The 24,073-nt window shown below is 39.3% G+C and overlaps 1 protein-coding gene across 11 annotated transcripts in view; it reads left to right on the plus strand.

Annotated features, from left to right (window-relative positions):
* The window catches only part of Frmpd4 (FERM and PDZ domain containing 4), a 727,289-nt gene that overhangs the window by 648,321 nt on the left and 54,895 nt on the right, over positions 1–24,073 (plus strand). For all 11 annotated transcript variants that reach the window (XM_060375727.1, XM_060375718.1, XM_060375723.1 and 8 more), the window contains one exon: positions 21,007–21,052. In XM_060375727.1, the coding sequence (XP_060231710.1) occupies positions 21,007–21,052 (46 nt within the window). The remainder of the gene's footprint in view (positions 1–21,006; positions 21,053–24,073) is intronic.

Here is a 24,073-nt window from a genome sequence, read left to right on the forward strand (position 1 = left end):
AGTGAGATACCCATGGGCTACATTTGAGCAGGGGATCTAGGTCCTTTCCATGCATGGTCCTTGGTTGATTTATCAGTCTCTGCAGGGCCAACATTTTAGCTCTGTTGGTCTCCTTGTGGAGCTCTTGTCCCCTCCAGGTTTTTCTTTCTCTCCCTTCTTTAATAAGATTCCCTGCACTCTGCCCAAAGTTTGGCTATGAGTCTCAGCATCTGCTTTGATACCCTGCTGGGTAGAGTCATTCAGAGGCCCTCTGTGGTAGGCTCCTGTCCTATTTTCTGTTTTCTCCCTTCTCCAATGTCCATCCTCTTTGCCTTTCTGAATGGGGATTGAGCATCTTAGTATCCAAGTGGATTCCATTGTAATAGGAACAGGAACTGTCTCTGATAGGAACTGATTGGACTGCTCTTTGATCACCTCCCCCTGAGGGGGGGAGCAGCCTTACCAGGCCACAGAGGAAGACAATGCAGCCAGTCCTGATGAGACCTGATAGACTAGGATGAGAGGGAAGGGAAGGAGGACCTCCCTGATCAGTGGACTGGGAGAGGGACATGGGTGAGGAAGGGAGAAGGTGGGATTGGGAGGGGAGGAGGGAGGTACAGGGGGGATACAAAGTGAATAAACTGTAATTAATAAAAATAAAAATAACTAAATAAAAAGAAAATGAAACTGAAGGAAAAAACAAAAACAAAATCTGTTTTTTTTTTTTTTTTTTTTTTTTTTTTGAACCCACCTATACTAGTTAGGAAAGCTGCAGTGTTGATCAGTTTTCACCCTTCTACTCTACTTTATTACAGTGTGTAGCTGTAGTCACCATCAATTTAAAACTTTGTGAACATTTTAGGACTGTAGATTTCTTCCCAGTTAGATGGGCAAGGTACCAAGTGTTCCTAACATTGAAGAAGAGAAAAGCAACCCTGTGTGATAGAAACAAAACTTGGGTTTAACTGGTCATGGTGGCTCGTGCCTACAATATCATCACGCAAGAGGCAGGAAGAGGAGGCTTGTCATAAGTTCCAGGCCAGCTTGAGCTACATAGGGAATTCTAAGCCATCCTGGACCATGGAATAAGACCTTTTCTTAAAACACAAAACAAACATATTTTGAATCAACAAATACACTGGGTTTCCTGGGAAAAACCTATGATAGTATTGCCAGAACAGGAAACCTCTAGGATGCTAATGGGTGTCAATCACATTGATGTTACCCCTAATAATGAAGTATATTCAAAGGACCAGAAATTAAGATTACGTGAATAAAAATGGTTACTATATAATGTCAAAATGGTTACTATATAACACAATTCATGAATAGGTTAAACAGGATCAGCCTGTTTCTAGTCACTGCTTGTCTTTAAGGACATTAGAGAAGAACTAAGCAGGAAGGAAGTTTACCAGAGACATTTTGTCTTAGATGTTGTGAAGTTTGAGAACTGTTAACAAATGAGATAAAAGCTTAAATGCACTCAATTTGTCTTTATAAGTGAAACCTGTTTGCTTTTTCTTGAATGGCACCCCATTTTTCCCCATTGCTGTTCAGAACTCTGGTCATGCAATGTTTTTACCTGATGTACACTTTCCTTTGTTCGTGACAAGGCATTTAAAGAAATCATCCACCTTTATTTTCTCCCAAGCACTTTTTGTGCTTTTATCAGTTCCTTCCAGTTTTGTTTATAAAAGGGGTGTTAATTCTATTTCGATTTTTTCCTTTTAAAATTAGTATCAATTATTACAATGTATTCAATTTGTATCCTGGCTGTGGCCCTCTGCCTCATCTCCCCCCAATCCCACCCTCCCACCCTCTTATTCCACTAGTCCACTGATAGGGGAAGTCCTCTTCCCCTCTCATATGACCCTAGCTTATCAGATCTCATCAGGACTGGCTGCATTGTCTTCATCTGTGGCCTGGCCAGGCTGTACCCCCCAGGGGGAGGTGATCAGAGAGCCTGACACTGAGTTCATGCCAGAGAAAGTTTCTGCTCCCATTACTAGTGACCCAAATTGGAGACTGAGTCTATGGGTGACATCTGAGCCTGAGTTTTAGGCTCTCTCCAAGCATTGTCCTTGGTTGGGCTAGCATTCTCTTCAAGGTCACCAAGGCTCAGTATTTATGGTTCTGTTGGTCTGCTTTTGGAGCTCCTGTCCTCTCCAGGTCTTTCTATCTCCCCCTTCTTTCATAAGATTATATGCATTCTTATTCAAAAGAATAAAATAAAATTCAAAAATGAAACATTGGTTATTATAATTTCATCAGTGATACCAAAAAAGGAAGAAATGATAAGAACAGGGGTTCATTTGACATGCCTCTATGGAGTCTTTCACTTAGTGATTTAACAAATACTGATGTTGATTGAATTTTAAAAGCAAAACAAAACAAGCAAACAAACAAACAAAAATCACCCAGGCAATACTTTTGGGTTTTTCTGTAGGGACTTGTTTTTTTTCTTGAAAGTATTAACAGGGATGTAAGATACCCTGAGTGTAGGCAGCTACATTCTTGTCAACTAAATAAAAAAGGAAAAAGGAAGATATCATTCTGAGCACAACCTTCCCCTCACTGGGCTTTCTGATCTACCCAAAGCTGAGCACATTCTCACTGCTGCTCCTGACATGCTTTCCCCGCCATGATAGACAGTATCCCCCCGAACTACAAGCCAAGATAAACTTTTCCTTTTTTATGTTGCTTATTTCCTCAAAACAAAGGAAAGAAAGAAACCAATGCATGATAATTATCAACCCAGATCCATTTGTCATTGCATTCCTATAGTTTAATCTCATCATAGAACTACACTAAGTCTAGTTCTTCCTCAGACATTCTTGGCAGGCTCTACCTTGGGCCTTTGTACCAGCGATGCCATGTTCTTGAAATGTTCTCTTTTGTAATATCTGCCTAGCCAACTGCAAACACTCCCAAATTGCTACTCGGATGCAACTCTTAATGAGATCTAACTTGTCTATCCTATTCAACATGCACAAATGGCCTGTTTTTATTCCCACATCATCTTTCTCTTATGTTGAGTAACAGTGTAGAAATATTCATACTTTTATCAACTGTAGAGGATTTACTCAATTAACATTAAACTACTTCAAATGTCAAAAGGAAAATTTTCTTATAGTTAGAGTCTAATGGAACTATTAAAAATAACACGAGAATCAAATACGTGTTGAACAGAATGTGTTTTGTTTTAGAAATGGTTTTGATCTACAAATGAAGCTTTCAGGCTGGTTAAGTTTCTTTTTTTTTTTTTTTTTTACTTTATTTGTTTTTTCAATGCAGTTTATTCAGGAACCTTGAACAATCATCTGACCCTGGGGAAAGCCAGCCCACAGCTTAAATAGCCTCTGGGTAGCCAACCCAGGCGTGCCACGTGGGCAATGCAGATAGGTCCACCTACATGGAAGCAAGCCAGATCCTCAGCCTTAGCCAAATGTGGAATTGTTCATGACAGAGAGCACTCACCATCGGGAAGGTGGAAGGCAGAAAACAGCTCCATCTTTAAGGCACAGCATTCCGCAGCTCTCTACAGTTCCCCCTTTTTGTTTTAGACGCATCAGGCAAGAGTAGAGGTCTGATCTCTGATATTAGAAATAAATTGGGACTTTGTACCGATGTTCATTTAGGTGTCATCCACCCAAAGAGCATCAGACCCGTCCGATACCTTTTTCTCAAAGGCGGGACCTGGGGTATCAACCCGCATGCAATCAGACATGCTCTTCTCTGGGTCCAAAGCGGCTGACCCTGAGTGCAGTGCTTAGCCTCGCATCCTGAGCGTAACATTTTAGCTTTTTATGGTATCCAACCATGCTTGGGGTGAATGTCCTGCTTCAATGGCTGTAAAGGCCTGAATGATCATGGCTGCATCACACTGTTGTGAGACTCTAATCTTGCATATATACCACAGGCAAACCAAGGAGACCAACACCAGAAGGCCTGCTAACGCTCCCATGCCCGCCCATTCCTTCAGATGATTCATGGCTGCAGCAATCCATGATGATAATCCTGTGGCTAGTCCTGCGTCCACTCTGGTAGAATTTACCGTGACAATGGCCACTCTCAGCTGCTCCATCATAGTATCGAATTCTCCAGTCCAATTACCTAAAATATAGCTCGACAATTGTTTAGACAGATTTGCAGCACAGGAAAAATTCTCATGTTATATGCTAGTGACTCAAAGTCCAGCATATTTTCATTGACAGCCAAGTTGAGCGATTTGCCATAGGGTATCAATTTGCTCCTGCACGAGGTCAATCCTCTGATTGAACACCATCAAGCTTCCTTTTAGTTGAGCATTGATTCCTTTATGTACAACTAAGGCATGAGCTACATTGGCTAAAAGATTATTCAGGGTCTGAGCAGTCTGCACAGTATGACTCATGGCTAATGCCCCGATGGAATGGGGGATTCAATTTGGTAAGATCTTCTTACAGTCAATATCCTCCTAGAAGTCTGTATTTATTATCATATTGCTCTCTTAATATGGACATGTTCAGGCTTGTTCAATATATCTTCTGCTTCTGAAATAAGTTGCACCCTTTCCTTGATTTGCCATGCTATCTTAACTGTGCATCATTTCATATAGTTTACCATGTCTACACTTACCCGTAGCTTTGTTTCCCATAGTTTCAATCAGCTGTGGTCAACCCAAGTCTAAAAATATTGAACATTACAGGAATTAAAATTCAAAGAATTTAAATTGTTCACCCTTCTAAGTAATTCTATAAAATCTTGCAGTGCCCTGCTCCCGTCTCTTGAGAGATGTGAATTATTACCTTTGATTCACATGTAGATACATACATGGTAGAGAATACCTATCCATTAGGCACTTAGGAATTGTATTCATTACTTTTCTACTGCTGCTATAAAACACCATGACCAAGCCATCTATGCAAGAAAGTTGATTTGTGCTTTATAGATACAGAGCAACAAGAGTCTATCATAGAAGCGTGGCAGCAAGTAGCAAACATGGAGGCAGGGCATGAAACTGAGAACTTCCATCTTAAACTGTAAGCACAAAGTAGAAAGAGAAAACTTGAATTACTGAGGGGTTTTTAATTGCAAAGACCAACCAAAGTGATATACTTCCTCCCACGGGCGGAGCTGTATCACCTAAAATTTCTCAGATAATGCCACCAAATAGGAACACTAAGTGTTAAAATGCTCCAGACTATGGAAGACATTTCTCATTCAAACTACCACAGTATCTGTCTTGGGTATCAGATCCGTTGTCAGGTTATATGGTGCTTATATGGTGCTAATGTATAAAGTTCTATACTACCCACAGTTTTAAGTATCCACTGGGAAATTGAAATATATGATCAAGAATAAGGGAAGACTCCTCAGATTCCATTATTTATTTGTAGTTGAATATCTGCCCTCTCTAGAAGGTTAAGTCTGTCAAGTCAGGCATTCTATTGTGTGTTTTCATTTATGATGTAGCTCAAGGATTTTTCATTCTTTTTATTGGCATTATGTGCTATAGAGAATACTTTGTGTGGTTGCTCTCTTGTAAATATCTGATGATTTATGTATGAATCTCTTTCTCTCTGTGTACATGCATATATGTCGTAAACATGCATCCATGGGTGTGGAAGCCAGAGGGCAAACTCTGATGTCTTTCTTCAATTTCCACAGTCAGTGAACCCCTGCCCCCAACACACATACTTTTTGGAGGATGGGGTCTCCCAGTGGCCTGAAATTCTCCAATTAAGCTAAACTAAATGGCCAGAAATCCCCAGGGATCTGTCTGTTTTCCTTTCTCAGAACCAGGATTCTAAATGCCTACTACCATGCTGAACTTTTTTTGTACATGGCTGTGGCAATTAAATTCAGGTCATGATAAGTACAAAGCCTGATCTTACTGGTTCTATCCTCAGCATTTGGGGATGTTTATCAGCACACATGGCCATCTATTAGCACCTCTCCTTGTTGATACAGCCACATATGTCTCCAGACATTTCAAAAATGCCCAGGTGCTATGGTGCAAATTACCCCCTGTTAAGAATCACTGAGGTTTCTTAAAAGCCTGGCCTGAGGTAGATTCTCAGGAAACATTGGTTAAAGGGATAGTTCAAGTAAGAGCTACATCTTCAATGTAAGTACCGTATCTCTCTATTAGTTCAGTGGGTAGTTCAAAACCCAAAGATAATTTTCTTTTTGTATTTTTATCATTTATTACAATTTATTCAATTTGTATCCCAGCTGTAGCCTCCTCCATTCCCTCACAATCTCATCCTCCCTCCCTCATCTCCTTCCTAAGTCCACTGATGGGAGAGGTCCTCCTCCCCTTCCATCTGATCCTAGCTTATCAGGTCTCTTCAGGACTGACTACAATGTCCTCCTCTGTGACCTAAAAAGGCTGTTCCTTCTTCAGGGGTCGGGAGAGGTCAAAGAGTCAGCCATTGAGTTCATGTCAAAGAACAGTCCCTGTTCCCCTAACTAGGGAACCCACTTGGATACTGAGATGCAATGGGCTACATCTGGGCAGGATTTCTAGGTTATGTCCATTCATGGTCCTTAGTTGGAGAAACAGTCTCAGAAAAGACTCCTGGGCCCAGATATATTTGGTACTTGTGGAGCTCCTATTCCCTCCAGGTCATACTAACTCCCTCTTCTTTCATATGATTCCTTGCACTCTGCCCAAGGTTTGGATATGAGTCTCGGCATCTGTTTTGATACACTGCTAGGTAGAGTCTTCAAGGGCCCTCTGTGGTAGGCTCCTGTCCTTTTATTTGTTTTCTCCTTTTTTCTAATGTCCATCCCATTTGTCTTTCCAAATGAAGATTGATCAACTTACCTCGGGTCTTTCTTGGATCTAGAAAAGATCATCCTGAGTGAGGTATCCCAGAAGCAGAAAGACACATGGTATATACTCACTTATAAGTGGATACTAGACCTATAAGATAGGATGAATATACTAAAAGTGTACACCCAAAGAAGAAAATAAAGATAATTTTCATTCATGAATTTAATGAGAAAATAATCACATCAAACAAAAATCAGGCCACATGTAAATAAAGTCTTCTTAGTTTCAAGTGCCAGATCCTAAAATTTATTTGAAGAGTTTTAAAAAAAATCTATAAAATGAAGTGTTCAAAATCATATTATTAAAATGTTAAATTTATCATCACTATACTAGTTATATGAATTTTATGTTAATACTCTAATATTTACAAAGCAAATCACAGACTAAGCAGAAAGTACCTTTACATAAAATGTGTATTAGAAGAAAAAGAGTTGACTCAGATTACCTAGTGCTCTTCCAGAGGCCCCAGGTTCAATTACCAGAAATCACATGGTAGCATACAACCATTTGTAATTCCATATCCAGCAGATCTGGCAACTTCTTCTCATCTTCGTAGAAACCAAGCATGCATGAGGTGCATGCACACATAGATGAATGTGCATACACACATGCATACAAAACACTCACACTCATTTAAAACACTTTTTAAAATGTTTTTAAAATGTGAAGTAATAGTGCAAATAAATCTTGTTTCTCTCGGTTTTATTCCAGTCACTATTTGTATATAAGCTGTTTAGACTGAACCTAAAGAGTACAATGGACTTTGGTCCTTTCTGTTTATAATTCAGATATGTATCCCACAATGCAATTCCACTTGTGCTCTCCAAATTATTCTTTGAGGACATCTTTGAGCTAAAATGTTAATTGACTCCTGTCCTCTCCCCTAATTTTATTGTTGTTGTTTTATTCCTTCTTCAGTCATAATCTCCAAAAATTCGTAATTAATGTTAGTTGTGTTAACCCTGTCCCCAGTAGTAAGAACATTATATTCCTCATGACAACATGTTTGCCTAAGATAATCTTAGTTTTTCCATTCAGTTGTTTGGTTTATGTTTTATTTGTTGAAGTGTAGGTCATATTTACAATATACTAGGGAGCCATTAGCTTGGATATTTTTTCTTGTTTGATAATAGAAACATGTTGCATTTCAAGTCCTTTCACCCCTTTGATTGGCTATTGTTTTAAATATATACTCTTCACATTCTTTGAGGGAAAATTACAATTACGCTCCGGTTATCTGTTGATGTCTTGAAAATTCACATGGTGGATTAATAAAATCATTTATTACTCTCTTGGTTGTATAAAGTGGCTGTTCCCATCCAGATGGTTCTTAGTGGGGTCTCTCAAGCGTGGCTACAGTTAAATGACAGCAGTGGTAGAACTTATCTAAAGGCTTGATTGGGCCAGGCACCCACAGGGGTTGGAGATCTGATGTAGCTAGGGATGGCCAGACATCTGGCTCTCTCTTCACATTGCTTTACATGACTAACTTCTTCACAGCATGGGTATCACCGGGCTGTTAGACTATACACATGGTAGCTGGCTTCTTCCAAACTGAGCATTCTAAGAAACCCATGTGGATGCTACAAGGCTTTTAAAATTCCTCCAAGCAAGACCTGGAAGTTATGCATTGCCATTTTATATAATCTGCTGTATTTCAAAGACAGTCACATGGAGAGTTAAGAGTCAGATACAGACTATAGGAGGATATGAAGACTAGGTGAGACTAAAGCCCATCTTTGAAGCCTTTGTATTGCTAATGGGAAAAGATGAGTAAAACCATCATCGAGTATGGGGGATGAATGTATTGCTTCATAAAGACGTTTCATTTTCCACTGGTAATCATCCGGTGGTCTTTTTCATTGGCAATGTAACATCTCTCTCAATGGTGAAGGTGGTAGTGGTTGAGACATTGCTGAGAGGATTAATAAAAGTCACAGCAATTCTACTGTACAAGTTCAGTCTTTTTAAAGCTTTATTTATTTTATCATTTTCTATGCATACGTGTTTGGCCTACATGTATGCCCTGTGTGCCACATGCATGCTAGTTGGCTGCAGAAGCTAAAGTATGGTATTAAATGCCCAGGGACTGGCGTTACAGCCACTATGTGGGTGCTGGGTATCAAACCTGGGTCCTCTGCAAGAGCCAATGCCCCAACCTACATTTGGACCTTTAAATCTAGTTTCTGTGTGCCTTTATTACCCATATGACTATGGTGACTTCATTTTGCATAATATTTTCCACAGCAATGCTAGAACATAACTGAGAATGATGAATGATCCCATTCCTCTTCTTTGCTGGTATCACTGAATGGCAGCCTTCTGCAACAATAGGCAGACAGAGAGAATGCTTCATCTACTTCAGGATAACCACAGCCCCAACTCACTGACCTTTTCTGAATGTTCACTCATTTTCTGGACATCTCTATTCTCGCTGAGCACATATTAGGAACTGAGTCAATGGATAATTACAATCTTTATTCAGACTGTTACAGAGGTTGGCTATATAGAACACTAGAACCCATTCTAACTTCAATTTTGTGGTTACTTTTCCTGAAAGTGTCAGATGACAGAACTTCCTCCAGCTTTGTCAGTGACTGATTAGGCTGACACTGTTATGGCTGCTCATTTGGTCAAAAGAATCTTGTTGTTTATTCCCCATGTTTGGTGTTCAAATAGAGAAGACAGAACGAAAGCAAGAGGCTCTATTGCAAAATACCTCAGGACTGAGGAAAGGCCTTTCTGAACCAGGTCATTGGAAAAATGCTGTTAGTCGGTTATTGTTGCATCAACAGTGGCTGCCCACAAGCTGGGAGGTCAAGGGATGGCAGGCACTAGGTTGCAGGGAAGAATTTTTCTAATCTCTTTTAAGAACTCCAAAGCATGAGAAGACTGTTCTATGTGAGCACGCTTACCTTAGAAGGTCAAGATCAAATCTCTCTTGCTGTGCCTTACCACACTGCCTTCCAAATAATGCTCCAGAACAGTCTCTTGAACTATGTTAAAATGTCATTTCACAACTTAAAAAAAAGCCTTTCATCCACAGCCCTAAATTACCTCTTTATATGCCTTTTAAAATGTAACCTTCCAGCCCTTGTAGATTAATTACTTCTACTTCTAAGACTGAAAGTCCATTTGTTTACTTGTCTAGTTTTAATTTTTTTTAAGAAAAGACACATTTTCACAAATAATGGCCTTCTGCTGATTTCTGTTGTTTGAGTTTTATTTCCATTCGCTTTCACAATCTCTGATGAAATCTAGGTGCTATTAAATTCCTATCAGTCTCTGAATGGGATCAAGGGATCTAAGTAGTCCGTGTAGAGGGAAAATGTATAACAGCACATGCTCGTATGATTACACAGTGAAGAACTAAAATAGTCAAACTAGAAAATGGGAAAGGCAGTTAAAGAAAGGTACCAAACAATGGTGCTCTAAGGAGTTGAAAGCAACATTTTAGGAGTTGAAAGCACCATTTTAACTTCATCGTTCAGAGGCAATTTAGGGGTAGTGATATAGTTTAGTGGTAGAGTACTTGACTAGCATACCCTAACATCCCCACTGCTAGTGGTGGTGTGGGGGAGAAGGTAGGACAGATAGATTTAATACAGAAAAATGTGCCTCATTAAAACCCAAGATTTTCACCTGTTTACTTACATCTATATAATTACATCCAGTGAAATCATGTAATGAGTTTAGCACAAGGATAGAAACAGAACCAAAATATCTGTGCACAGGGCTCTTTTCTGAGATTGATACTCCAACCAAGGACCATTCATGGATATAACCTAGAAGCCCTGCACAGATATAGCCCATCGCAGCTCAGTATCCAAGTGGGTTCCCTAGTAAGAGGAAAAGGGACTGTCTCTGACATGAACTCAGGAGCTAGCTTTTTGACGGCCTCCCTTGGATGGGGGAGTAGCCTTGCCAGTCCACAGAGGAAGACAATGCAGCCAGTCCTGACGAGACCTGATCGTCTAGGGTCAGATGGAAGGGGAGGAGGACCACCCCTATCTGTGGACTGGAAGAGGAGCATAGGAGGAGATGGGGGAGGGAGGGTGGGGTTAGGAGGGGTGGGGGAGAGGCTACAGCTGGGATACAAAGTGAATAAACTGTAATTAATATAAAAAATAAAAATTAAAAAAAAGAATGAGTTTGGCAAAGGTGGTTTAGGAGGGTTCGACTGAATTTTCCCCTGTGGGACAACACAATGATTCAGGGATTTACATGAGTTTTGTTGTTTTGTTGGCTGTTTTTTTTTTTTTAAGAACATTGTACATAAGCACTTTATCTACATCACTCTCACCCATGCCTGACCTACCAAGTCCCTCCTGTGTCTCCTAAACTCATGGTCTTTTCTTTAATTATTATTGTTCACACACACACACACAAACACATAGAGAGAGGTATTTATATACAATCTACTGAGTTCCTTTAGAGTTGTTTGAATGTACATGTGTCCAGGGCTTACCACCTGGAATACCCTATGCAGGAGCTGATTCTTAGATGCAACCAATTCTTGCTTTCTCAGCAGCTAATGACTACCCTGTAACTCATCATCTAGGGCTTAGACTATGTGGAATCTCCCCTGTCCATATTGGCAAGCAATATTTTAACAAACCCAGATAGGATATATATGCACTAACACTTGAAATTACTCTCCAAGAGTAGATTTTACTTGCAATTAGTTATGAAATACTTCTCTAAATGTGCTGCTACATGGATGTTTTTTTTTAAAGATGGAAATATAATAAATTATTTGCAACAAATCCAATCAACTTCATAAAGACTTGTAACTGGGAAATATCCTCATAAAAGCACCCAAAGTATAAAGACTTTGCTTTATGACAGTCATTAAAACAATGGCTCTGTGTGGCACAAAGTACAAGGCAGACACTGAGGACATGCACCAAATATTAAAAAAAAGGCAAAAAAAAAAAAAACCCTATGAAAACTGTAGAGACAGGTAAATAATGCCTTGGCAAATAGTGAGTTCTCTGTAAACCTCGAGATGTTAGTCTTTTTTTTTTATCAATTACATTTTATTAACTCTGTATCCCAGCCGTGTCCGGATCCCTCATTCCCTCCCAGTCCCTCCCTCCCTCCCTCATCTCCACCGTGCCCCTTTCAAAGTCCACTGATAGGGGGGACCTCCTCCCCATTCATCTGATCCTGTTTTATCAGGTATCTTCAGGACTGGCTGCAAAGCCCTCCTCTGTGGCCTAACAGGACTGCTCCTCCCTTCGGGGGTGGGGAGACCAAAGAGCCAGTCATTGAGTTCCTGTTAGAAATAGTCCCTGTTCCCCTCACTTTGGGAAACCAATTGGTTACTGAGCTACCACAGGCTACATCTGAGTGGAGGTTCTAGGTTATATCCATACATGGTCCTTGGTTGAATGTCAGTCTCAGAAAAGACCCTGTGCCCAGATATATTTGGTCCTTGTGGAGCTCCTATCCTTTCCCCATCAGACTAACTCCCCTTCTTTCTTATGATTCCCTGTACTCTGCCAAAGGTTTGGTCATGAGTCTTTGCTTTGAAAACACTGCTAGTTAGAGTCTTTCAGATGCGCTCAGTAGACTCCTGTCATACGTTCAATGCACTCAAAAAGACCCTGAGATATCACCTTACACCCATCAGAATGGCCAAGATGAAAAACTCAAGTGATAACACATGCTGGAGAGGTTGTGGAGAAAGGGGAACCCTCCTCCACTGCTGGTGGGAATGTAAACTGGTACAACCACTCTGGAAAGCTATCTGGGGCTTTCTAAGACAAATAGGAATAGTGCTTCCTCCAGACTCAGCTATACCACTGCTAGGTATATACCCAAAGTTTGCTCAAGTACACAAAAAGGACACTTGCTCAACCATGTTTAGAGCAGCTCTATTTGTAATAGCCAGAACCTAGAAACAACCCAGATGTCCATCAACGGTGGAATGGGTACAGAAATTGTGGTATTTTTATACAATGGAATACTACTCAGCAATCAAAAAGGAGGAAATCATGAAATTTGCAGGCAAATGGTGGGATCTAGAAAAGATCATTCTGAGTGAAATATCCCAGAAGGAGAAAGACAAACATGGGATATACTCACTTATATAGACCTATAAGATATGATAAACATAATGAAATCTATACACCTAAAAAAGATAATCAATTGAGCGGACATGGGGTAAGATGATCAATCCTCATTTAGAAAGACAGATGGGATGTGCTACATGGATGTTTAAAAAGCCTCAAGATATTTTGGGCTTTCCTAAAATGAGCTCTTCTATTACTACCTTTCTACTTACATTTTACCCTAAGATTATTTGATTGGGGATATTAAGAAATACAAAATATTGCAGAGTTAAATTTTCTTTCCTAGCGGGTTATAATTAAATAATGACTAGATGAGAGAAAACACAAGAGACAAATATCTCCTGTCTTAATGACAAATATCATTTTAAAATACTTTTTTTTTAATTTAAATAACTTTTTGCCTTAAACTGTGAAATTGAAAATCAATCTACGTTACATTTTAGGCAAATTACATAACATTACAGCAGGCACAAATATTTTAAGCACAATAACATGTTTTTTAATGTTTCCTATTGTCAAATTAACAATGTGTGATTATCAATGCTTCCTGCAGTTATTGGCAGAAAAAGAAATCTGTATAAGGGGAAGTCATAGATAGAAACGACTTTTGAGATACTTAAGTTTGATGGTTAGTGTTGTCAACTTGCTAGGATCTAGACTCATCTGAGAGAAGGGCCTGCTTGTGGGCATCTCTCTTGATTGCATTGATTGAAGTGAGAAGACTTGTCCAGTGTGGGTGGTACCATTCCCTGGATCAAATTCTAGACTAAATAACATGAGAAAAGGAGCAGAGGGCCAGCATACTTTATTTCTCTCTGATCGTGGTGCCATGTGACTGGCTGCTTCAAGCTCTTATTTTCACTTCCCTGCCACAATGGACTAGGACTGTGTGCTTGAAATGTGAGCCAGAATAAATTTCTGGTTCAAATGAAATGTCCCCATAATAATGGGTATTTGAAGACTTGGTCCCCAATTGATTGCACTGTTTAGGCAGTTTAAGACAGGTAGACAGGTGGATAAAGTATGTCACTGAAGACAGGCTTTGAGAGCATTAAGACAGTCTATGTAGAGCTCTTGCTCTTGCTCTCCCTTTATCTCTCACTCTCTTCTTTGTGCTTGTGATTCTAGATGTAAGCCCTCCTATTGCTGCTTTTTTGGCCAGGCATGCCCCTTGCTGCCATGTCCCCTTAGTATTACAAACCTTTACCTCTATGGAACCATAAGCCCAAATAAACTCTTTCTTCTGTAAGTTATCTTTGTCATGGTGTTTTATTATAGCAACAGGAAAAGAAACTAATACACTTATGTTGCTTTTTTATTATGTTGCTTTTTTATGTTGTTCTTTTCATTTCTTTTATTGTTGAGAAAGTATTTCTTTGTATAGCCTTGGCTGTCCTGGACTCACTTTGTGGATCAGGCTGGCCTCAAACTCATATAGACGTATGCCACCATGGTCTGCTAGGTTGCTTTTTTAAAGAATATTTTATCATAGCAAAGAAATGAAGACACTTGATAGTACGTCTTCCTTTATTATCTTGGTAGACAGGTGAGGCTAATATGCTCAACTCTTTATATTCACAGCTTTATGTAGTTCCTCTCTTCTTGACATCACTGGGGCTCATTACTTATTTCTAACCAATATAATACGGTAAAAATATATTATACTACAAAGGGTTGCACCTATCTTGCCAACTGGCTCTCTTTTGCTGGCTTTGATGAAGCAGGTAGCCCTATTAAATTGACTTCTGTGTACTAAAATATGTGGTATCATCACCAAGAGGGCTTTACTATCTAGTTTTCCTGGGAAACCAAGAGAAATGGCAATAGCCTCTCTTGTTATGGGTGCCACTGATGCCTCCTTTACCAATACTCAGAAAGAGGTAACCAATTCCTGGCACTGAGATTTTCATTTAATAATCTATGTCCTCTGGGAACAGCACAGTTTGTCCATTTGTGATACCTTTGTTTAAACTCCCTTTAAAAAGTACTTCAATTAACCCACAAACTAATGTGGTCTTATAAAACTTCTTAATAAAACCTTAGTTTGGGTTAACTCACCAAATACCCTCTTTTCTCCCATCTCTACTAAATCTTTAGCTCTCAGCATTCTCCCAGTCTGTTTTTTTTTAAATCATATTTCATGAATTGCTTCTATCATATTTTACTATATTTACTTGGTTTGCAAGATCATAAATGGCCATGCAGCATCTTCCTGCTTACTGCATTTTGGTGTATACTTCTCCTGTTCCCTCTTTTTTTCCACCTTATTTAGCACTTCCTGATTGAACGCCCCCCAATATCGCCCTTCTCTAGTTTTATTTGACCTATATTCCACTATCTCTTCTCCCTAAATGCATTTCTCATATCAATGTGTAGCCTCTACTTTTTCTTCAAGCATATTTCAACTATCCAGTCTTATATTGAGGCCCTTATTTCATTTGCAGTTGAGTTTTGTGCAGGGTAAAGATCTAACTTCATTTTTTTCTGCATGTTGAATGGCAGCACAACTCTGGCACCTTGATTTAACACAGCAAAAAATATGATAAAATAAAATAACACAAAAACAAATATATCAGAATTGAACAGAACGAACCAAGAGAAGGAAAAGTACCCAAGAGAAGACACAAGAATCAGAGACCCACTCTTTTAGCACACTCAGGAATCCCATAAAAACACTAAAATGGAAATCATAATATTTATTTTAAGGACGTTTAGGGTAAAAAGATAGATAGATAGATAGATAGATAGATAGATAGATAGATAGATAGATATTAAATATATATGTGTTTATATATTTATATAAACAAAGTAAAATAAAAATAAAATAATATTTTTAAAAGGAGAAAAGAAAAGCCCTGACATGATGTTTGGGGACAAGGAACCTCCAAAGATCTCACTGAGTTCGTTTTCTGTTGGGTATGTGGCCTATCCACGACAGTAGTTTCTTTCCCCAGTCAGACTCACTTGGAGAAAAATTAATTTTATTTCCATATTTCCAAGTAGCAATCAATTGGAAAAAAAAACTTCTGAGCTAGAGGGTATATGTTCACTTATACTTTCTACTCTAAGACCTCATCTCATGCAGATCTGTGTAGGCCTTGTGCATGCTGCCTCTCTACTTATGCCTTCATATGTAGTACAGAAAAAGAGTAACCTAACTTCTGACCATCAGAGATATAAGACAGTAAATTTGTATCTTAAGCTACTAACTTTTTACTAGTGTGTTATAGCAATAGCAAAAGGCTAATAGAGTATTCTTTGCTTGTTTGTTGGCATCTAAGGTGATCAATAAGAGTCTGTGTTCAGTGACTCATTTTCTCCCCATGACTGCTGTACTAGATCTGTGAATGTCAACTCCACTGACCAGAATGAATAAATGAATATGCTAACAATGAGTGCTGTTTGAAAGTAAAGCAGTTATTGTCTTACATTCTATGGTTCCGTCTACTATCGTGTTCTTCACTGCATCCATTGTCTCATGGGTTGCACTGATCTCTGGAAACATTTTTTATGGCGTGTATGTGTGTCTAAGAGGACAAATTTTGTTACCTGGTTCTTATCTTTTACCTTGTTGAGGCGGGATCCCCCTTCTTGTTTCTGCTGCTGCACCATGCATTCCAGGCTAGCTGGCCCATGAAGTTCTAGACCACTGTTATAACTCTTTCTAACTCTTATCTCTCCATACGAGTTCTGGGATTACAGATTTGTTCCACTGCATCTGCCTTTGTTGTATGAGTGCCACGGGTTGCACTCACATCTCCACATTAGTGCAATGCATGCCTTTATCCACTTAGCGATCTCCCTAGCACCCTGTGTTATGATTGTTAGCTTCCAATCTTGTATTCATGTTTTCATTACTCCTTGTTAGAGTTCTAGCCCTTTAGTCAAGAATTGCTTTAGTCAAGAAATCCAAAGGAAATAGCTCATTCAAACCCACATAATTAAAAAGAACTTGGGGGGAAAATGTGGCAAACAAATCTTAGAGGGTGCAATCACAACGTAATAGCATTTTTCCATCATTGTCCATTCATAACAGCTCCCTGGGTCTAATTATAACCTTCAAAAACAAAACCTTAAGGAAGTCTCCAAAGTGAATTAAACAGGTTCAGAAATATTCTCGAGTCATTTGTAATCACGACAATTTGTACTGCATAATTAAAGTGTTCAATTGTGATATCATGGTTAAACTCTCAACTCTACAAAAGTTCTTTTGTCCCTTTTGGAGCCTTGGAAACCTGCAGAGCATCAAGGAACATTGCAGATGTTTTGTCTTCCGGCATGCTTTCCTAGCTTTATATTCACTGGAATTGTAACAAAGCTGGCCATCATAGTGAGACAAAAGAGAGAAAATTCTCACTTGATTGGCACCATCGTAACTCAGCACTGGTTTTCTCTACCCATTTATGAAAACCGCCATTGATTCCATCTTGTAAGAGCTTTTCTGAATTCCTGGATGAAGTCTCTCTTGAGAGACTGCAGTTCTAGCCTCCTTGGGTCAGACTGAACCTAAGGGCTGCTATGCTATGGTGTCTCATGTTCCAAGTATTTCTGCTAAGGCCTTCTGATCCTTAGAAGTAGCTCAGGAAGCCTTCATAAAATGGTCCAATCCCACATTTCTACTGTACCTTTTATTACTTGCCCAGGAATCACACCTTTTGGATTTACATTTCACGAATGTAGTCTCTGCTTTATGGGCATGTGCTGTTTCAAATGTCTCTCCCTGTTGCCTGTTTCAGATTTTTAAGAAGACATAAGATAGACCTCAAAGTTAGTAAAGAATTAATATTACAAATTCTGGTTTTCAAGATCTCCTGTTAATATCGCACAGCACCCCCATTTCACCTGTGGAGATGACTGTTTTCTATTGTTATGGGCCCCCACTAAAGCTCTCTAACATATGAAAACTTATTTATATGATTGTCTTTTTCTTCCTAAGATTGAGTTAAAAATCCTAAGAGATCTGAAACACAGTGAAGTTAATTTTTCTTGTCTGGCAGGTGATGATTAAGTACTTACAGATGAGAGAAAACAGAGGTAAAAGCTCTTTCCTAGAATGATGATAGATATCACACTGAGAAATTTTACATCAATTGTTTTATTTCTAATAGAGCAGTGAAGAAGCAGCCCTCAGGAATGACAGAGAGTCAGGATTGTTCAGGGACTCAGGCTATCTGCATCCTGTACTTTGGTATCCAGTCTCATGGCTCTCTTAGTCTCTGCATCTCATTTTAATGCTGAAGAAAAGAAATCTGACTGGCTCATTCCAGTATTCACACATACTCAGATGTTCCCAGAGGATGAGTCCCCAGGTTCTATTGTTTACTACTGAAGTCTCTGGGAGCAAGTTCGGGCAAAATAGGCCCAGCTGAGTAGATGAGTCCGACTTTGCTGCTGTGGTCAAGAATCCTAATATATCATATTTTTATATGAATGTATTTGCCTTTTAATAAACTATAAATTTAAAACTAAATAGAAGAGCATTCAATGGTTTTGTTTTATATTAGAGTTTAATAAGTATTTTAGAATCTATTTGTATATGTATGGTTCAACTTGCCATTGTTTGATGATTTCATATATGTATATAAAGTGTGTTGATCAAACACGTCTTCCTTCCCAACTTCAAGTATTCTTTTCATTTTCTACCACATAATCTGCTTAGTATGGCCAGGATGTGCATGGTGTAGTACCATCTATGGAGCATGAGTAGCCTCTCAGTAGTGGTATCCTTGAAGAAAACTGACTCTCTATCCACCTGCCAACCACCAACTGCCAGTAACTCTTAATCTAGGGGTGGGACTTCATGAGCCACCTAGATCATCCATGCTGGTGTTTTGGCTGGCTTGATCTTGTGAAGGTCATGTGCATGTAGTCACAGCTACTGAGTTCATGTCTGCAAAAACCTTCTTCTGTCTAAAAGACATCACTTCAATGCAGTTATCCACCACCTCTGGCTTTTACAATTATTTCTGCCCTCTCTTCTGTAATTATTTCTGAGCATTGGTTGGGAGGGATTGGGTGTGATATTTAGAGCCAGGAACTCCACAGTCTCTTATTTTATGCCCATTGACCAGTTGTGTCTCTCTATTAATCACCATAGACTGCAGTAAGAAGCTTCTCTAATAAGGGTTGAAAAAGATACACTGATCTGTGGGTATTATTTCATTATTTTCGTGCTTGCACATATGTGTTTTGTTCACATGTGTGTAGGTGCTCTTGTGGGTAAAGGTACCTATACTTGTATTGTGCACATATGTTTGTAGATCAGATATCTTCAAAGGACTCGGGTTTTGTTTTTGGTTGAGATAAGGTCTCTCATTGGCCTGGAGCTCTCGAAGTATGGCCAGTGAACCTCAGGAATCTAAATATGTCTGTTCCTCCCCAATGCTAGGATTATAAGAATGTACCATGAACCTGTCATTGTTGTTGTTGTTTTGTGTGTGTGTGTGTGTGTGTGTGTTTAGTGGGACTGAACTTAGGTCCTCATGCTTGTACAACAAATACTTCACTGACTAAGCTGTCTGCTTAGCCTTATACTGCATTTTTTATCTGTAGAATGTGTTTTTTTTCTTTGACCAAGAAGTGAAAAATAAGCTGCAGAACCTTCTCTTTGTGTCGCCTTCTGCCAATTTGTTTCTTAACTGCTACCTCCTGAAATGGACACCCTGTATACTTCCAGCCTGTCACCCCCACACATTCTGGTACAAGGATCATTGCCATCTACATTTCCTTAAAAGAGAAAGGCAGAATTCCTTAGTGAAACAAAACCCGGGTGCACTGCCTTGGTTAGAGCATTTTGTTTTGCTTTTTTTAAAAACACCTAACCTGACCTAATAATGCCTAATGGCTCTTTCCCCTATAGCCGCCAGGAGTACAGGATCCTTTCTCATAACTACTGAAACCTCATTTGATTATATACTGTTGTTCTGATTGCTGCAGTCATCAGGCACTCTGCCAGACTGAAAACCTGAGGAATTGTAGGAGTTGTCAAGCCAACAGTCATGTGCTACCCACCTGTCAATCTCATCACCATCTTTAGTGTCCTGCTTCTCTGTGGAGTTGCAGATCTAAACTCCCGTCTCATGCTGACAACCGCTCTCTATTCCACCATACTCTCTAGTTCAAGGGATACACATTCATCTCACAGATGTCAATAGATAACAGTGTGACCATACAGAATCATTGTGCTGACCCACAGTTGCATGAGTGAGAGAAATGTGATTTGCAGTAGTTTCTCCAACGGAACAGAACTCACCTTACTCATTTGGCCAATATATCACAAAAGCCAGTAATTCATTGAAACCTAAAGTAGAAATAGTCAGCTCTTCTTCAGCAAAATAGCAAGTGGTTTTTACGTATGATTTAAAAGGAACAAAGAAAGAAGGAAGAGAATATTATAACCCATAATATTACTTTTCCCCAAGGGCTTGGGTTACTTGGAGGAAATTAAATAAACCATTCTAGCCCATTGTTCTGCTCTCGCTGTGAAGTGCTTCCAACTGTGAACACTATTTCCCAATTGTTTCCTGTCAGAAATACTTAGCAGCTCTTGTCCTGGGCATTGCACATACTGAGTTGTAAGGCGTGAGGAACAATGTTGGCAATGTTACCATTTTAAAGTAAACAGCCTTCAATGAAGTTTCTCTTCCATGAAGCTTTCTCTGAGAACACATTTCGTGCATTGATAGAATGTCTTAAAATATCTCCTTTCAAAGAAATCAACAGAAATTTTCAAGTAGGAGAGAAAACTAGGCTATAGGAATATCAGAAAGGGAGGCTCAATTTTGAGAACCAATAAAATATACAAGGTGATTGAGTTTGGTTCTTCTAAAATCATTCTCCCCTCACCAGGTTTGACTCTGAGTCCCTGCTGTTTGGTCATACAAATCAGAAGGCTAGAAGAAACTGCCTAGGAAGCTGTCAATTGGATGGTTTGTTGCACTCAGGAACTACTTGATGGGGGTTTTCTCTGTGATCTGAAGCCCTCTTCTGAGCTGTTTCATTTATTCTGCCCTGGAAGCCTAAGAAACATTGGCCAACACACCACACACATTTCCTCTTGAAAGAAAACCGTCACTGTTTGAGTCTGTACTTTGCAAGTTGTATAAACCTGTTTGTTTTTCTCCCTTACAGAAGCTGCAAAGAATCGATCCTGCTCACTGTCATCCAGCCTTACCCTGTAAGTGTTCTGTGAGAAAAAGTAACACTCAACATTCTTGGGTTTCTGGTCTCCTCAGCCCACTCCAAGAAAGCCACCAGGATGAATAACAGTGGAAACAAATAACATGTGTTCACAATGCAAGCTTAAAAATCTTGATGATTTCTATTGTGTTCTGTGTTACTAAAACCATTCATTGGAGTGAAAAGTACCGCACTCCCTAAATATCCTGAAAGACAATCAGATATGTGGTCCTGTGAGCAATCCACATCTGCAAATAATACAAAACCTAAGACTTTCTTGCCAGCTTCCGAATCACAAGTCTCATGGGAATATCTAATTACAGGAAGTTGTGTGAAAGTTTTATTCTTGTCCCCATCTAATTATTTTGGTAGAGAACTGGATAATTAAGCCTGCTTCAAAGGAGGGATGAGAGAGATGCCATAGTCAGAATTCTAGTTCAGATAGCTTGGGTAGAAGGGAGAAACTGATTACAATCATGCCACTTTTGTTTCTTAGGTTTTTGTTTTGTTTTCTTTTGTCTTTTATTTGTCTTTCATATGGTTTCATGTACCTCTGGCTGGACAAAACTTGCTATGCAGCCAAAGGATGATCTTGAACTTCTGATTCTCTTCTTCCCACTTCTAGTGCTGGGATTATAGGCTATCAGGATATCCAGTTTATAAAGTATTGATAATTGAACCCAGGGCTTTTCCCTGTGTTAGACAGGCATTCTACCAAGCTACGCACTCCCAACCCAATTCTTATGATTTAAAAAAACATTTTTATAATGACATAATCTTCATGATATGCAATTCACTGATTTTACATGGGTAGAGCAAAGGTCTTTGCAAAACATAGTGAAGTATGCAATCACCACCACAGTCTAGTTTCAGAATGCTCTATTACCCACTATAATCCCTGATTTCCATTGAGAGTTAATCCCTGTTCCCATCACACCAGGCAACTTTTAATATCTGTTTCTAAAGGTTTGTTGATACTTATAAATGTCATACACTCACAAGAGCTGAAGGAAAATCTCTTTATGGACAATACGTTGTTGGGAATTATGTAGACAAGCAGAGATTCTAACCAACATAGCTTCCATGTTTTATCCTCACAGAGAAATATGTATATTCCAAGTACAGTGAGATCCTGTTTGCTGTTTGTATTCCCATCTCTCAAATTTACATTCTTTTCTTGAATTTTCTCCTTACTTTGCTATATCCTTAAAACATACGATCAGAACTTTTTATTATACCAGACTGATTCTTTCTGCAGTTTATACTGTTTTTTTTTTTTTTTTTTTTTTTTTTTTTTTAGCCCATACAGAAAAGACAAAGAAAAAAGAAAAAGAGGCATTTGGTATTCAAGTTCAAAGGGAGCCTAATAGTTTAGAGTTAAGATTAGGGTTAGAGCTAGGGTTAGGGGAGGAGTTAAATGTTAGCTCTTCTGTCCAGCCAAGATTCCATGACTTGTTAGGCTGAAATATTCCTTACTATCAGTGAATCCTGGTACTTTGATTTGATTATCTGGATTGTTTTTTAGAGCCCAGTGGCTGATTTTCTACCTCAAAAGTGAATGTTTAACCATTCCATTAAGGGAGGAATGCTGCATGAACTTATAGCTAATAGCCACCCTTCTGCTCAGTTCTTCTCCTAGCCAATATTTGCAGGGGAATTTTCATCTTGAACTTGCAGCTGTCTACCCTTCCTTTCTATGATTCCAACAATACTCTCCACTACCCCTATCTACTTTGGCCAGCCAAATCCTTCCCATCTTTCAAGATTCAGCCTGGATTCTATGTGCTGCCAGAGAGTATCATGTCTTGACCCTGCTGACATTTGGGCTGGAGAGTTTGCTGTTTGCAGTTTTGCCTGCACAGTAGATGATGCCTGGAAACACCCCTGACACCTGCTCAGCAGATGTGAATTGCACCCTCTCCCCCAAGTTGTGTGAATCAAAAATACCTTCAGACATCTCCAAGTGTCCCTTTGAAATGAAATTTTTCTCCAGAAGAGAGTCGCTATACTGCCTTAATGCCCCTCCTCAGTGTTCCAAAGTGGCTTTTCCCTCCTCTGAACAATGGATATGGATACTCTGCACTAGATAGTCAAGAAGAGCAGATAAGAGTAGGGATTATAATGGGTTTTTCAACTTGCATTTTTATATTGGAATCTTCCTTCCTTAGGAAAATATTAAATCTGGCCATGGTAGCCTGTAATCTCAGCACTTGGGAGGATGAGGTATACAGGACTGTTCTAAGTTTGAGGCCAGCCTGGGCCACAAAGTTAAACCCTGTCTCAAAACAAAACAAAAAGAAAACCCAGGGTTTTATTTATTGTTTTTACAAACAAGTATACTTCAAAAATACAAATTATCCAACCAAGCAAGAGAACTGTAGATTCTGTTTCTGCCTAAAGACTAATCTGTAAATTTCATATCCAGTACTTCCATTTTTTTGTAACTGGGTAGCCAGCAATTCTTACGCTGCTTGCCTAGCTACTTCATTATAAGCTCCAATAAAATTTATCCCATACACCTGAAGGAAGTTATGTCTTCTCCCTGGAACCCCTGCTGCTACAGTTTCCTGGGCTACCATATGGTTTCACAGCATAAACCATATCCCTTGCATGTGCCCCACTAAATATGCCAGTTATACTCCAGTATGGTGCACCAGGGAGTCTTTACCTGGAGGCCCTTTCCAGTTGATGAAAAGCAGGTTGATGTGCTGAGGTCTCACTCCTAGAGGACAGGGTTTTGTGTTCCTCATGATTATGGTCAGTCAAGTATATCTAGAAAAGAGAACGCAGGAAGAGAACAGGACAGCACCGTTCTTACAGTTATAGGTGCTAAAGAGAAAAAGTCACTAAGTCTAGAGGTGGGTCACATGAAAGAGAGCACCAAGGGAATAGGTTCAACTTAGTAGGTCAGTAAACAAAAGGAGGGAAGACCATTGAACATATGCATTTATTGATGATAGAATACACATGAGAAGTTTCAAGGACAGCTGGGTGCCTGTGATCCTAGTACTTTGGAGGG

Source organism: Meriones unguiculatus, chromosome X (genome assembly GCF_030254825.1).
Source record: "Meriones unguiculatus strain TT.TT164.6M chromosome X, Bangor_MerUng_6.1, whole genome shotgun sequence".
Classification (NCBI taxonomy): domain Eukaryota; kingdom Metazoa; phylum Chordata; class Mammalia; order Rodentia; family Muridae; genus Meriones; species Meriones unguiculatus.